The sequence below is a fragment of the Dermacentor andersoni genome, chromosome 11 (assembly GCF_023375885.2).
Source record: "Dermacentor andersoni chromosome 11, qqDerAnde1_hic_scaffold, whole genome shotgun sequence".
Taxonomy (NCBI): Eukaryota; Metazoa; Arthropoda; class Arachnida; order Ixodida; family Ixodidae; genus Dermacentor; species Dermacentor andersoni.
The window spans coordinates 82836143-82853423 of record NC_092824.1 but is presented as its reverse complement, the minus strand read 5'-3'; the positions used below and the strand labels follow the sequence as shown (position 1 = coordinate 82853423).

General features: G+C 42.8%; 1 protein-coding gene across 1 annotated transcript in view; it reads left to right on the top strand.

The window, feature by feature from the left end:
- The window catches only part of Rich (Guanine nucleotide exchange factor subunit Rich), a 60207-nt gene that overhangs the window by 4614 nt on the left and 38312 nt on the right, over positions 1 to 17281 (top strand). Inside the window, exons 4-11 of the mRNA XM_050167763.3 lie at positions 615 to 722; positions 4449 to 4594; positions 8736 to 8869; positions 9877 to 9968; positions 11238 to 11490; positions 14874 to 14993; positions 15165 to 15299; positions 17117 to 17155. Of these exons, the coding sequence (XP_050023720.2) occupies positions 615 to 722; positions 4449 to 4594; positions 8736 to 8869; positions 9877 to 9968; positions 11238 to 11490; positions 14874 to 14993; positions 15165 to 15299; positions 17117 to 17155 (1027 nt within the window). The remainder of the gene's footprint in view (positions 1 to 614; positions 723 to 4448; positions 4595 to 8735; positions 8870 to 9876; positions 9969 to 11237; positions 11491 to 14873; positions 14994 to 15164; positions 15300 to 17116; positions 17156 to 17281) is intronic.

The window sequence follows — 17281 nt, the reverse complement described above, 5'->3', positions numbered from 1 at the left end:
AATAGGCCTGTCATATGTTGGATTGGTCCTGAAATTGTTCCATTTGTTTCCTGCTTCAGTCATGGCTGCGCAGGCTGTCAGGACAGAATCTGTGCAAAGGTCATCATTTGCTCCCCAAGTAGTGCAACTTAAAATTTTCGATTGCATTGTATACCATCGGAATAAAAAAGCAACATATTGGGTAATTTACAGATTAGTATTGTAGGCTGCCAATATATATGACACCAGTTGGTGACGCAAAGCTCACTTTAAATGTTGAACTGAGGTGACTGCTGCGAGTATAGGTGTTGTAAATCAGTTTGAACTGCAGCTGTCATATGTGCATGTTGCATGGTTTTAAAAGAGATGCATCAGAGTGGCTAGTACTTCAGGTCCCCTCTTCACCGTTTTTCCTTGTGCCACAAAACTACATTTATCTTTACTTTGCCGTCACTAGTTTCGGCCTGTTTAAATGTTCAAACTAGGATAACCTCATTAGTTGATTATTTCAGTGGGCCTGTTTTACTGGTGTGGGAAACTTAATTGTGCCTCTGGTGATTGCATGTTTGACAACTGTTTTGCATCCCTCTGCTGACACAGTTCACTAACATTGTGAGCTGTTCTTACTATTACAGCCAAGCCAACCTCAAGAGGGAGAGTGCAGAGCTCTTTGTCAAAGACCGTGTGCTGCCTATTAAATTGATACCCACATCTCATCTTTCAACCTCAGCTGATGTCGCTGGGTAAGTCTGTAGTAGGTTGTGTCTCAGATACTGTGTAAAGTAACAAGTAAACGTAAAGTCAGTTCAACTAATGTATTAGAGACCCATAATACAAGCCAAATATACAATGAGACTTGTACTTGTTAGTTGAAATGCATCTTAGAACCACAGCACAAGAATACAGATACAACACAGAAAAAAAAAAAAAAAGACCACTGTGCAACAGTGTTGCACGTGCAGCTAATCTTTATTAGAAGCATGTGAAAGACTATATACATAACTGGTTAAAGTTCGCACATTGTATAAAATTTGACAGAATTCTAAAAACAAACAAGAACTGCAACAAAACTGCAGGAATATCAATGCTTCTTGTTCAGAAAATAAAATTCATAATCAAACATTGTGACTGAAGAAATGCTGATACACATTTACAGTGGAAGCTCATTCATATGTTCTGGGGAAAAAAAATCGAGAAAGAGAAACGTACAATCCAAAGTAAAAAAAAATTTGACGGACTCAACTGTAGTTGACACCTCCGTAATGTGAAGTGTTGCACACGAGGCCCAAGATGCCGACGCGTGTCGGGCTGGTTGGGCTTTGGTAGCTCAGAACACGTTTTTGTTGTTTTCCTTCTAAGTAGTGTTTTAAGACGGCGACAGGAAACCAAAACGAAATCGAGCTGGTGGGCGACGCCGGATGCCCTGAAAGCATAACGTGGCACCCATATCACGCTACCTGCAGCAAGGAATGGCGGCGCATTTGGATTATTACTACTACAGTCCACTACCAACGGCACTGTGCCCCACGCTCTGTAAAACAGATAGTGAAGATGCTCATCATAATAGGGTTGCCGGCAATGGCTATGAATGTGGTGTGTGACGACCCCGGAGGTGATTTGCTGGTACCTGAATCAGAAACTGAGTGTGTGCCAGCGTTGTCACATTAGACGGGCGGGCAAGTATTGCAGTGAAGCTGCCACAGCAGGTGGTTGTATACTGTTGCTGATCACAAGTGCCTTGCACATTTTCTTGTTTACATGTGATCTAGCGACTGGAAAACATGTTATATAGTCCCAGTTTGGCATAGTCCTGAACGTTGGCGCTGAAAAATCATTTTCTGGGAATGTGTGATCTAGTAAACAAGAAAGCGTAACTTTACTGGGTCATTTTAGGTGCGAGCGTACATGGCTTGCCACTGAAATCGGCGATGCGATGTTTGAAGCCGGGAAGGAAGCGAGTGCCGGAGGAGGAAGGCACCTGGAGGTGGAGAAGAGAATTGCGCACTGGAGAAAGTGCGAAGGAGTGCGCTCAGAGTGCGGCAAAGCAATGCCACCTAGAGGAAAGTCTAGGTGGCATTCAGCTAAGCGGGGACAGAGACAGGAGGTGAAGTGTTGCGGAGGAGGACGGTAGGTGGAGGCGTGCTAGGCTGACCTCTGGCAATTGCTATGGTTTGTATGGCTGTACTGCATTCGTCTCGTGATCGAGTGGCCGAGCGCCGAGCGAGAAGGGCAGAGCAGCAATGCAAGCGGCGGCAGGCTGACCACGAGTCAACGGACCCTGAAGTTGTTTCCAAGCGCCGGGCACGAGCTGAACAAGTCCGGCAAAAGGCACGGGTTTCACGTGCCCAGGGGGCTCCCGAGGAATGTGCTAGGCAGCTTGCGACACTGCGGGTTTGTCAGGCAAGACATCGTAGCTTAGAAACTCCTCAACAGCGTGGAACCTGTTTCCAAGCCCAGCCCCTTTCTGCCCACCTCCCTCCCCTTCCCCCAGAGCCTAGTGTGCAAAGGAAGAAGGCGCGCTTCCTTCCCATTTCCCTCCTTTGCGCTCATGAGATTAAGCCACAATCGTCGGCTCAACATCACATGCTTTCACCCGCACAGGCATACAGCATATGGCACGCGGGGACGACATTAGTGCCCTTGCACTTTATACGGAACGTTGCAGTGACGACGATGGCATGAATGTGCCTGGAGAGTCCATATAATTACAGTTATATAGGAATGGCACCCATGTGCTTGCACGTAACCTGCATTCACGAAGTGAGACATCACTGTGATTTTCTTGTGCTCTCGAGTGTGAACATTGGCGCCGGGAAATTGTATGTAACAGGATCATATCAACGAGGCTCTGCGGTATTTCTTTTTCCTGATAATTGAAATGCTCTGTCAATTCTCTTATGCAGTATGCCTTTTGCTGCTTTAAGATAGATACCTATATACAAAAACTGAACCTGTAGCCAAAGGCCTGAATGGCCACAAGTTCACTAGCAATGTGGACAAAAATTAAAACGATTATACAGTTGCACTGCTTGAAAAAAACATGCCCTTGTTGCAGGCACAAGTAGATTCGCATTTGTCTCCGTATCATCATCTCTGCACGCTGTTTTCAACATGTGACAATGCCAACTGGATTTTGTGATAACGGTTATGCTACAGCCTGGCCACTTGTTCTTCATATAAGGTTCACATGCTTATTAATATTTATAATAATGCCGTATAATATGATGGGCAATCCATTTAAAAGCATAAAAACTGAATTTGGTATCCTGTGATGAAGCAAATAATTTAATTTAAAGGAATGTATAACAGTTACATATGCACCTCCCACTTTGCTGAAGTAGCAGCAAAATGTACGAAGATATTATGCTCTGAGAAAAACAGTTTATTGTTTCCTTATTAAAAAGAAATCTCAAAATGTGGTTCATTAATTGAACGTGACCTAACCTAGAGCTTTGTTATTCATAGGCAACTCCTTATGTTTTCGAGGAACATGCTGATTTTCAGTGGTGTAGCAATGAAGGTTTTGAAATGGATTGATTCAATCTGGTCAATTTTCAATTTGCTAAGTGCCCTTATTTAAAAAAGAAAGAAAGAGTTCATACAATTCTTTTTAAGGTTTCACTCCTTAAACACAACACAAAGAAAGTACAAAAAAGACTTTGCAGAAGTTTATATCTTACAAAGTTAAAAATCATCAGACTTTTGTCATTACCTTTTACCTGTCGTGGTAATTCGCTAGCTATGACAGTCTTCTGCTAAACTCAAAACTTAATTCATGCAACACAGCATACAATGCCGGTAACTTGTGCAGCCCTGCATGTGAGATCCTGCACTTTCTGGCGCTGCCACCATTGTAGAAATGTGGAGAACATAACAGAGTGCATGTTCGGGGGATGAAAAATGCATGACTCTCTTGAAAGTTTAAACATGATTGTAAAAAGGCATTTAGTAAGCTTTTTGTACTACTGACTTTGTTAAAGGCAATGAAATCACCTTTTGTAGTTCGTTTCTGTAAAGAGACGGCTTGTCAAGAAGAACAATGGGCTGAGAAACTCTTTTAAGATGAGATCGGTAGTGAGGGGGTAAGTTGGTTTTCATTCAAGTTGGAAAAAGTATGTTGAACTGTATACAAATATATATATATATATATATATATATATATATATATATATATATATATATATATATATATATATATATATATATATATAAAGTGAAGACAAAAGATGGGACAAGTGTGCCTGCTATGTGTGTTTCAGTAAATACTCAGTTGTAGTCTGCACCTGTGTTTGGTCTTCTACCTTCTCCTTGACTTTCATTCTACGCACCCTTTCCAAAACAAGAAACTCTTTTACCTACTCACACCACTGGGCATAAATCTACATCAGGAAAGGAACTTGTAGGGGAAAAAAAAAAAAAAAAACGACGCTTCAATGGGTGTGATGTGGCTTTTTACATTGTCTCCGCAGTGTGCTCAACTTTGGTGCTGAAGAGCTCCTGCTGTGCTGTGGCAGTGGTCTGATGCTGCGCGTTGGATGGGATGCTGCATTGCATCAGGAGCTCACCCTCGATCTTCGCGATGTGCCATTCCACAGTGGAGCGCCCTCTGCACCTAGTGAGTCATTTCTTGTTGCAGCCAGTGTTCAGTGTTCCTAGTAAACAGTGTTCTCGGAATTTGGCATTCCCAGTTTTTGGTCTTCCCAGATGGTCTGGCACCCAAGTGCTGGACTACGTCAGTACTTGGGAGGTAGACCAGCGTGAATACTGATGGCTTCCCTTTGGTGGTTCCCTTCTTTCCCCATACCCATAGCCAACATCATTTTCTGTCTCACGTCTGGTTGTGGAATGGCAGTCGAGTCTTGTCGGAACGAAGTTGCATCCAGCATGAATAGGTATACCTTCGTTATATCTGATATTCATTATAGTAAGCATATTGTCATTACACAGTGATGTCAACAAGAAGATTTTAAAATATATTTCAATATATTGAATAATCATATCTGGTTTCGTTATATTGAGGTTCCACTGTACTATGTCGCGCTGCTAATTGCTGTAAGCTTGTGGGATACTGCTCAGAGGAGCAGTATCCCACAAGCAACCACACCAAAACAACCACACCCAAAACAACCACACCCAAAAAATCCTAAACTTTAACCCTTTGTTCACAAGTGGCAACAATTGTTACTGCAACCGTACATGTGTCATTTTCCCATTATGGGACTTGTATGTGTCGCACATTTTGATTTCAATGGTGACATATGTCATACTTCTACACTAAAGTAAAACATCTGATCTTGCCTTTCTTCATTCATATATAAGGAAGAATAGGCGAAAATTTGCGCTGACATCCTTGTGGGAAACAAAGGGTTAATCTAGAGAGAGAGAGAGATAAGTGAGATACGAAAGGTAGGGAAGATAGATATGCAGTTTGCTACCCTGCAGTGGGATAGGGATAATTATGGGAGACAGAAAGATAAAGAAAAATGCACATACATAGAAAGAGAGGGCGATTATAAAAAAAAAAAAGGAAACAAAACACACGCCCATGCGCGCGAAGGAACTTAGGAGTGTCACAGTTGTTCAAACATGTTGCTTGACCGGAGGAACTTCAGTAGTGCCTTCATCACCTTCTGGTGTGAATATCACATCAGCCAGCACTCTACGATTGTCTGCTTGAAAAGTGGCCAGTCGTCGAGGCGTGCCAACTATGTCACAAGAGATTGTCTCTGGGAGCTGTAGCGGAGACAATGACACAGGATATGTTCAATTGTTTCCTCGCTGCTGCAACTATCACAGGCAGCACTGTCAGCCATTCCGATGCAGCAAGCAAATGTATTCGTAAAAGACACTCCAAGCCACAGTCAGCAGAGAACAGTTGTCTCAATTCATAAGAATTTGGGCTATGCCAAGGCCTCTGGTATTGCGCACGCTTTCACATTTTGCTCTGGCTGTCCCATTCGGAGCACTCCCCAGCCAAAAAGTGTTATGTGTTGCGCACACCCAGCTGCTTCGAGGTGGCGCTGTTAACCGAGGGATTGGGCGCCTGTGGAGGTGGTTGCAGAAGGCAGACTGTGCAAGATCTCAACATACACATTGCCTCTCTTTTCCTGTGTTGCGGAAGAGTTTCACAGGATATACCCCAGGCAATTTTACAGTTCTGCCTGATACTGTGCCTCGAATATTTTGCTGTCCAAGCCATTTAATCCCTTTGTGCCTTTATGTTTCCTCTACCTTTCTGTATCCTTATCCATTGATTTTGTAGTATCTATAGCCTGCACTTATGTTTGCTTTGTTAATTTGTTTTTCTAAACACTGTAGCCGTTTATAACACCACTGCTGTGCGCCATATGCAGTATATGCAAGTGAAGGCGCATGAGGGGAGCCAACGATCGCGGCTCAAACTGGTGCACACAAGAGAGGAAAGTGAGGAGGCAGCGTGCCATCTTCCGTCGCAAGCATGGTCTCTTGGGGGGGGGGGGGGGGGGGGTAAATGCAGGCAACATCGCCAACTGAAATGACTATTGGAATGTGCCCACTACAGCTTACGCTGTAAAAGCATAAAAGCTTACGCTGTAAAAGCATAAAAGCTTACGCTGTGTAGGCTGTGTAAATTAAGAAAAGGGAAATGGTGTTTGTTTCCGAACAGTGTCTTTTTTAGTGCAGCAAGCTGGTGTCTTGAAGGTTACATGGAAGTACTGTATGCTCATCTCTGGTGGGTAAATGCTGTCATAATTTGAAATCTCTACTCAAGAGTTGTGTGATGTATTCTGATAGCAAATATCTATGAAGCTCCACAGTAGTCACTTATATACCACTGTCACACGGCAAATATAATGTCATTTCCAACAAACAATATTTGTTGCGGTTAATGTCATTATGACCGCACGCTCTCACACGGCGAAAACTAATGTCATTTTAAAATTATGACAGTGATGATAGTAAAAAAAAAAAAAAGAGGCAAAAACGGCATCAAACCTACTTTTGTCCAATAATTATTTTCCAATATGCTAAATTTCATTGGAGTACGTGATCCTCCCTTTCACACCGTGCTTTTGTACCACTGCCAAGTGGTTGACACTGCCAACCAAGTTGAGTCAAGCCAAGCCGAAAATTAGGCAAGCAACATTGGTCGAAAGCACGATGGGAGTCTCCGCTAACTCTACTGAAGAGCAGTGAGAATGGCAGTTGCATGTCATTGTCGTTCTGATGTGTATGCGGGCTCCTAATATCCACATCGTCGGCGCGCGCCATAGGAAAGCACGCGTCCATTCACGTCAAGTCAATCGATGTGGCCAAGGCTGATATGCCAGTGGAACAAACACTACTGCCACAGCCAAAGTCAAAGACGGCATTTGAGGCACTGGATTGAGAGTAGCTTTCTCGAATTATGCCCCGAGATGCACTTGAAGATCATTAAAGTAATACCGCATTAATAAAATCGACAGGACAATACATGTAGTTACCTTTTGTTGAACAACAGAAAAGCATGTACTGCTTGCGAAGCTAGCCTATAGGCTCCTGGTGACGAGGATGCACATTTGGTTCCAAAATAAATGCCAATGAGCTTAGCGGACTTATTCGTGTGGAAATGTCATTTTCAACTAATGTCATTACATTTTATCATGTGACAGCAAACAAATGGCATTATGAGTGAATGTTGTTCGATGTAAATGACATTAGATTTGCTGTATGACAGGAATATTACTTTATGTACTGTAGCTCTATCTATGGCTATAGCAGGAGTGGGTACAATACTGCAGTACAATGACTTCATTAAACATTAAGGGCACTATCAGGACATGTTCAAATGCAAACAGTGGAGTGTGTTTCTGTCGGCACATGCAGCACAGTCATGAGTCATTGGCATTTGGACTCATCAACTTATGTATTGTGCTTTGTGAGGAGATGCTTGCACTTAGTGCTACAGAGACTCTTATGCCATTCTCACTGCAGTCCTTGCGCCTTAGTTATGTAGGTGCATGTGTGGGCAAATGACACTCATCTGTGCATTATTTACTGTTCTTGTACCAGTGTTTTACACTTGTAGCATGTTCTTGCTTTTATTCTTAATTCTCATTCTTGTTGATACACTGGCATCAATAGCCAGCGAAAACTTTGCCTCAAACTTCGCACCCAACCGCATCAGACTTCCTCACATTGAAGCCCTTCACTTGCTAACGATGCGATCGTACTAACAACGACAACAATAGATAAAAATGCACTTCAACAATATGGTGCAGCTGCCGGTACTGCCACTATAGATGAAATGCACATAAGCTGAGATAACGAAGCTTTCAACTGGATGTTACCGTCCCTACAGCGCACGGGGAAATTGTTGCTTCACAAAGCGGTGGCTGAGGCACATTATAGCCAGTCCTGTAGCCTTATAGCCGGTGTTTTATAGTTGGACAGCTCTGCAGGTACCTGAAAACACATGCTTAAGTGTTCACATTTGAAGCATTGCTGACAGTACAATCGTAGGTAGTAGCAATTAATAATTTAAAGACGTTGTGTTTTCATGTTTTTGGAAGGCAGATGTTAATCACCCCACCCCACTCCTTTCACTTCATTCCTCTGTTACCTTGGTTGCGAGGTAAATCATTGTAAAAAACAGTGCACCAGTGGACAGAGGACTGACAAGAAACGGACGCAACCATTTGTGTCTGTTTCTTCTGTCAGACCTCTGTCCACTGGTGCGCTCTTCTTTACCATGGATCACCAACTAACCCGGTCACACACCTTGCTTTGGTATACAGGACCAAGCCCACACAGGGGCTCTTTGGAGGTGCGAGATGTGCAGTACCTGCCGCTGCTTGGTGGACTGGCTATTGTTTTCCGGAATGGCCGTGCTGCAGTTGTCCTGAGCTCCAGCCCTGAATTTGAGTCCAAGGTGACCACCGGCATGCTGTCATTGCATATTTCTGGATCAAACCTAAGCATTTATTTGAAACTAATGACATGCTCCACCTTTTGATTTTTCAATTTTCATTTATTAATGTATCAAGGTAAATGATAATATATTGCTTAAGCAACAAGATTAAGGGGATCTGAGGGGTTTAATTTTTTTAAGTCTCAACCATATGAGAAATCTGCCAGAGGGGCCATAAGGGAAATTAATTATGTTTCATTAGAGTGTAGAAAAAACAAGTTAAGTGGAAAATAAAGATGACAAAAAGACAACTTGCCACAGGTGGGGGCCAAATGCACATTTTCTGCATTGCGCTACACTGCTTTACCAAAAATTTAGCTACCGTGGCTGTCCCCCTGGGAGTCTTAACAGCAGCACTCACGACCAAGGCGGCAGAAGTGGAACATCCTTTTTACTGCAGACGTCCAGTAGTATGTGACTTCGGGAACAGCAACTGGTCAATAAATTTGTATGTAACCTCATAGTCATTGAGAGTGCTAAATTTGAGGCTAAGGCGGCTGATTTAAAGGTGGCCTTCGTAATGTGTGGCTCATTACTTTCAAATATATATTTAGACAAAGCAACTTGTAGCTAGGTGAAGTGGCTGCCACATTGCTATATCGAAGTGGACTTAGCTTTAAGTGCTTGTTATTTAAATTTATTATGTAATTATGACAGCACTTGACTTTTATCTTTTCCCAGCAAATAAATTACGTAGGCTCCTGTGTGGTATTGCACTAAAGCTAAGACCTTCCTTGCAATGTATTTTGGGCCCATTGTAGATTTTACTTCTTTCATTCTTTTTGTGCAACTGCCATTCACTGCATAGAAATTACCTATGAGCAAGCACTGCTGAAGTAACTTGTGACGTCTAGGGTCTTGCCCCACTAGTCTATCTTGTAAGAAACTAAGTTTATATGTGCCCGGACTGTGAAGGGCTAAACCCTTGGCAATCCCTGTTTAACTGGCCAATGTATATTTTTTAACAGGATGCGCATGCTGTTTGGATACCTGATGTCACTGAAGCTACGGTGACTGCTGTGAATCATCGCTACAGGCTGGTCGCCATTGGACTTGCCACGTGAGTCTCTGGATCATGTTTCTTTTTTTTGGGCTGGACTACCATTACTGCTTTTATTTGTTCTCGAAATGTTGCAGCTGATTTGTAACAACGAATACTTTAAGGTGAAATGATGGACCAACGTGACTCTTGAAAAGAATGGTGCCACAGTATTGGAGCAGGATTAGGTGACTTTGCTTGTCGCAGTGCAGGTACTGGCCCATCTCTCTGCTTCATACCTGCCAGGTCTACCAAATTTTTCCTTAAAAAAATATGAATTCGTGCTTATACTATAATTTTACGCACGTTGCGTCAAGTTTTACAAAAAGTAAGGTTCATGGGATGATGCAATATTGGAAAAAATGTGTACGAGAAAGATTTTAACGGTACCGTCGTGGAATCTCATGATGCCATATGCCAGAAAGATGGTCGCTTTAAACTAGTTTATTCAGACAAGTTCTTAAAGAAGGCAAAATCGGTAACAGGAAGATCACATGAATGGTCACTGTGATCTAGAAACAATGCATTGCCTGTTAGTCCTTGCTGTTGCAAGTTTGCTGCTGCCTGTGTGCTGTGTCTAATGGTAAATCATTAACAAAATGCATAACTGTGCCACAAAAATTGTGTTCTCAGGGCAAACATAAAAATATATATGTATATTTTGAGTGGGTGCAGTAACCTTCATCACCGAGAGAGCCTTGGATAGCTCACACAGGCGAGGCTGACAGCCATAAAAGCAGCACTGAGGTACCCCCTTTCAAGTTCGTATGCACCGACGCGAAATGACAGAAACTTGCATTTAGGCATGCAGTAAGCTCGGAGATGAATTCGCACACTGTAGCATAAACTGCCAGCGCTGTGCTGTCGACATCATATATGACATCTGCAGTTCACTGCATCGCGACGATGCACAACGCACACCGAGCTGCACAAAGGATGAATGCTAGACACACCGGTGGCGTTAACCATGACATTTCTAGTAGATGTCACTTCACTGGAGCACAATACTGAGCAAAATCCTGCCAATAAATTTTCTAAGTAAGTATGGTAAAATGTTCAGTAAAATACAAAGAATGCATTATTTTTTGTTAAGGTTTTCTTTTTATTTTACTGTCCAATTATTTGAACATTTTCTGCCCCCTCCATGTATGAAAAGATGGTTGGCAACTGTGTTCTTTGTCTTGAGAAACACAGACAACTCTGATGTTAATTGAGCCACTTTGGCACTTAACGCTTTCTCCATAGCATCAAAATGCTTTCAACAATTAAGGGTCAAACATCTCTGCGCAGTGGTCAAGGTGCCGTGTTCTACCTGGACGAAGCCAGTGGCCAGTTTGTGGCTTCACACCGACTTTGCTTGTCACCTAAAGATTTCCCAGAGTCGGGGGCGGGGGCTGTGTCGCAGCTGCAGTGGACCCCTGATGGCTGCGCGCTGGTCTTGGCTTGGGCCCGTGGTGGCTTCTCCCTGTGGAGTGTCTTTGGCTCCCTCCTTGCATGCTCCCTCAACTGGGATGGTGGGCCACCTGCCTGCATCCATGCTCTGGTCAGTCTGGCAGTGACTTGGCTATTGTGATCGTAGAATAATGGGAGTTAATGGTTTTGAATTGATATTTGTTGACATGTACTACTGGTCCAAGTTGCAAGCTTTCTAAATTTTATTTTTTTTTCTGCTTAGTTCACTTTTATTTGTTCATTCCTTGGTTGTTTTTACCAGTTGCCGCAAAGTTGAACAGAATTAATGTTTGTGGAACATATTTTAGCATTGTTTTGTGCCATAATCACATGATGATGCGGTAGCACTGCCATTGGTAGCAACTGGGAACAACTATCGCACCACTGGGATCGTGCGACTTAACCATTGGTTCAGCGCAACCATCTTGATACCATCTTAAAGAGGAGCGATCGGAGCTTCAGATAGCAGCAGTGCTGCATGTTGATTTTGTGGAAAGCTAAAAGCCAAAGAAACATGCGAAAAGAGGAAAAACAGCCGTTGTGATTCGTTACTGCGTGCACAAAGGACATGTTCCTATTGGCTGGCAAAAATCTGTATTTATGGCATGTATGCATTTTGGCAGTGGCGAGCTTTGCATTTCTTTATCCCAGTGACATTTGACAATCATGGTAGGCTGTGTCAATTGCTTGCGTTTATTTAGTTAATGCATCCAAAATGCAAAATTGTTAAATGTATGATTGAAAATGGTAGAGTAGTTGTATTTATAAAACAAAGGAGGAAAAAGCCTAGTTGCATGCATATATAAATGCTTCATAAAAATCATTTTTCTTGTTTAAAAGAATATTTTGAAAAAATACTCTTCAAGGTGGGGTCGTTCTTAGGTAAACAATGCCCCACTTAAGGGGTTAAGTGCACCTAAAGCAAAGTACACGAGCATTTTTACATTTCGTTCCCATCGAATTTGTTTGCCGCAGCCAGGAATCGAACCTTCAACCTAGTGCTTAGCATAGGTTACTATGCTAAGCAGTAGGTAAGGTTAAGTTGGCACCATTTGAAGCTTCCTCATGATTCTGAGTGACAAAAATTTCAAAGAGTAGTCAAAGAAGTTACCTGGGACTCTGTTACTGTTTCACATGTATACATTCTAAGAACAGTTGCACCCTTTGGGGTGTATGTTTGCCACACAACAGTAATCGCCATCTGTCTTGCTTGAATTTTCTTTCTTGAAAACGCTGCGCTTGTTACTTGTTGAGAATGCTCTGTCATGCTGATAATGCGCATGCCGTTCGTGACTTAGAAGTGCCGGGCTCGCAGCGTTAAAGAAAGGAAGTGCGGTCAAGACAGATGACGATTATTGTTGTGTGGCAAATATACACCCCAAAGGGTGCAACTGTTTTTAGAGTGTGGGTACAAGGCACAGAATGCGTGGAATGTAGACAGCAAACCCCAATTCTGGAAAATGCAACCTAACAGCTTGGCTTGGCCTGTCCCGTGGCTTAGGCGAGGTCACCAACTACTGGGTTGACTAGGCTTTTCTACTAAGTTTTCTACTAAGTTCTGCTAAGTTCTGCTAAGTTTCTACTAAGTTTTCTACTAAGTTTTGACGTTGCACTGGCACTGTATAGAAGAAAAAAAAAAATTCTGGCGGTTTATGAGGCAAAACCGCAATCTGATTATGAGGCGGGCTATAGTGAAGGTGGACTCCAGATTAATTTTGACCACGTGGTGTTCTTTAACATGCATTGAGTGTTTTTGCATTTTGCCCCCCTTTGAAATGTGGCTGCTGTGGTCCGGATTTGATCCCGCGACCTCGTGCTTAGCAGTGCAATGCTGCAGCCTTAGCCACCACGACAGGTGACGATGTATCAAAACAAAAACATCCCTTATTCTGGTCAACTTGGTGGCCAAAATAACACATGGCAATGAAGGCAAGCACTAAATTATTAGATGAAACACTGTAATGTGTCTGAAATTTCCGTCGTACTTATATGTTATGCCTCTAGGGCAAGTGACAGGGCTGCAAAGCTTTCTGAATAATCAAGCATGTCCCAAGAGCTCAAATCGCCTCACATACATTCGAAATAGCTCTGAAGGCCTGCCAGTACCCTTATTAGGCATATCAGTGCTCGTAATGTGACAGGAGATGGCAGGTGTTGGCAGATGGCAGATCACAGGCTATGGCAATTAAGACTACATTATGTGTCCCGTGACAGTGGCTCCTTTTCACTCTTGGTATGCTTCACCGCAATACACAGAATATTCTTCATTGCGTAACATTTCGGTATTGCGGCGAAGCTGACTTTTGGGAACTCGTCGTATGCAACGCTTGGTCCTTGCCGGCTTTCCTCGCTTAGAAGCCATCGAGGAGAATAACAAAAGTGGAGTCGGCACCATTGATGACAGCAGCGAATTCTTTCAATGAAAAAAACACGGCACCGAACATCGGGAGGCTTGGCAGTGAACGTCGAAGCAGCTAGGCCTAGCGTTGCTGCGGTGGTGGCTACAGTTGCCAGTGGATTGGCGTGCGAGAGTGCTGGTTCGAGGTTGCGAGATTATAAAAGTAGCGGCAGTGGTGGCTTCGATTAATGCTGGTTTAGACATGCGCTTACGGCAAAAAGTCTGGAAAACTGAACAGTGAAAGGTTTCGGCATCTGAAATTGTGGACGCATTATCATGCATGTAAAAAAAAATAGGCCATTGACTATAATCAATTGGTAACTGTATTCATTATAAGCTTGTTACATGCAGATATTGGCAAGAAACACTTCAGCTTACTTTGTCAATAATTTGTTATATCTGTTCATTATATCGAGATTCGGCTGTATATCTGAATAAAGATGAAAACAGTGCACATATTGCTGAATCAGCCAAACAGGAAATCAGTGTATGGCACAGCGTCAAGTTGCCTGATATATACCCTGACTTAAAGAAGCTGTACTGAACTCCATTGAACAAAAATTTCAGTCTTTAATTGCATAAATGAAATGTGTAAGTTGCACCACCTATATTTTTGCAAGCAGATTAAAAAAAAAATGACACTGGTAGAGAGTGCTGGTATGCTTTTTCAGATGCACTTCCAAAAGAAGCTGAAATTATCTGCATAATAAATTGCAATGTCCAAATGTCTAATTAGATTCACTAAATAACTTTCTTATTATTCACCTTAGGGCACATGTTGCTCTTATGGGCTGAGCACTCTCTTTAAACTGTTGCAATTATGAAATTGCGGCCAAGCTGTGGTGAAGTCATAAAGGCAGTTTCTTCAGTGCATGTTGTACTCTCTAATGGCTGACATAATAAAGTTGCTAGGTCTTCAGGAAAAAAAAGTCAAGCTGTTCCTTTTTCTTTGAAAATTGGTAAAATTCCCTACTTCTCAAGACATGTGCTCATCATGTCTAACAGTGTTTGCAATTGAAACTCCACCTTCGTCACTGTGACCCATGCTGCACTTTCCATCACTGTACATGTTGCAGGAATGGGGCGTTGAAGGATACCAGCTATGGATGGTGGCTTCCCCAAGTGACCACCCTGAGCAGCGCAACGTCATGCTAATGAACTTTGTCAAGAGTGCCTCCACTGTCAACCCTGGAACTGTGAGTAAAAGCGCAGAGCCCGTTGTCACGATTTTAGCTCGCCCCGATCATCAAGTTATGCCTGCCTCTACATTTATTGTCCGCTGCTTTTTGGCACGTAAATGACTAATCTTTTCACATTTTGCCGTGCTTTTTAAATTGGCAACGTATACTTTGCCACCACGGATGCAGTGTGGTGGTGCTCGGCAAGTTCTACTGCAAGGCTCCGATCGAGTGTTGGTCAGTTCGGAATCCGACTTGGCCGATCGTGACACACCATGGCCTCAGGATGGGTGCCGAGGAAACAAGCACTGGACAGTGGAGCTGGTGAGGCACTCAAATTGAGAATAACTATATACAGCTTTTTCTTCGCCATCCTTGAACAGTTTACTGAATGAACATTTGTTTCAGGTATATCCGTTAGCTAATTAATTAGCTTAAAAGCTTGTAAGTTACTGTATGTACTCACGTAAGGCTTGCGCTTGTGTAAGGACTGCACCCCCGCTTTAGAGCGCTAAAATTTTGAAAAAAAGGTTACGCTGACCATCTCACATATTCCTGCATACATGTCCTCTGAGATTGCACTGGCACCACCGCTGTCTCGGAGGCCATGCCTGTATGTTTGTTAATTCCCGCAAGCTGCCACTAGATAGCACTAGTTATTGTCCTGCTGACAATGGCATCATCGACGTTGCTATATGACCATATCCCGCCGTATCATACATCACGCGAGTGGCATAGACTGGCATAGATCCAGCATGTGTCACTGGTATCGGCTGTGCCAAGATGTATTGTTTATCATATCTAGCTGCATTGTGCTTTTGAGTGAATTAAGGCATTGCTGCGAGAAGAGTGCGCATGGATTTTGAACGCTTGCTGTGCAGTTTTGTTTGAAACATTCATCCAGAGCTTCAAGGTAATGGGTATGTCAAATAATGGCTGAGATGACTAGCTTTGAGAGGATGCTGATGAGGCGAGCTTGCCAATTGGGGAGAACAACTGAGTAAAAGTGTTGATAGTAAGCCACTAGCTGTGTTATTCTTTATAGCAGTCTGAGCAAAATTCAATGCCTGACTGAGGAGTCATAATTCTGCCTTGTGTAAGGCATGCAGCCTGTAAGAAGTCCCTAAAAAGAAGCGCGGGCCTTACGCGAGTAACTACAGTGTGTCCTGCTCATCACTGTTAAGATTTTTGACTATGCTGCAATGCCTTCCATCATACCGATGACCATATACATGTATTTGGAGATGTGCCTATTCGTAAAAACTGTACTAAAGGCGTGCATGTTGTGCCATTGACCTGCAGAAACCTTGCTATTTTGTTGGCTTTCTAGACATTTTGCATATACAGAGTGAGTCAATTGCATAAGTTGAAAGAAAGGGCTTTTTCTGCATTTTGAAAATTTATGCAGGCAAATTTTGTAAAGCTTATGTGTACGCCCAAACAAGGAGGAGTTTAAATTACTGAAGTCATGAAAAAAAAATCTTGATATGTTGTTGCGGACATTGTGTAAAGCCTGTAATTTTGACGTGTAGTTGGTGTAGTGTCGCACGTAAATAAATTTACACTTCTTGAAATGGTTTTATTTTTCGCTAATCATGCGTCTCACTAACTTCTGTGTCTTTGTGGCACATGGAGCAAAGAACCGTTAGCATGATATGGCAGCAGGCCCAAGTTGGTTTGGTATAGAGCAGCTAGACGGCCAGCGTCGGAGATGACTTGACAACAATTAGGACCAGGACACTGGGCCAGGCCATTACAAAGCACCAGGTACCTGGAAAGGAGGCAGATCACCTTGTGCTGCTGCATTCAATTGTAGATGAGGTCTCGTGAACCAAATGTCTACTGATTTCTGCTTCTGAGCTTTTCTCGAACACTCATTCAAGAACCATACAACACTTGCTTTTGTGTACTTTCATGTTAGTGAGCATTCCACTTTCTGCTTTCCGCATCGCACGTGCTGATTTCCTCACGTATGTCACAACAGATTTACATTAGAAAGGCACGAGAGGCAATCTGACGCTTTAACACCTGTGACGTTGCATACCCATAAATGATGTTTCATGCATTGCTATTCAGAGCACAAATGAAAGGCTCACTCACAAAGGCAGTTAATTAATTAATCTTTTTCTTTCGGTCTGCAGGTTCCACATACGTACCTGGCAGCCAACTGGCCGATCCGGGTGAGTTGGTACTTGCAGTTGTGGCGGAACAGAAATAATGCTCTCACCTGAGTTTTAGCCACTATGCTTTTCTTTTGTGGCATTAAATCCTCACACCATCTTTTTTCACCCATTATGTAATGTGAC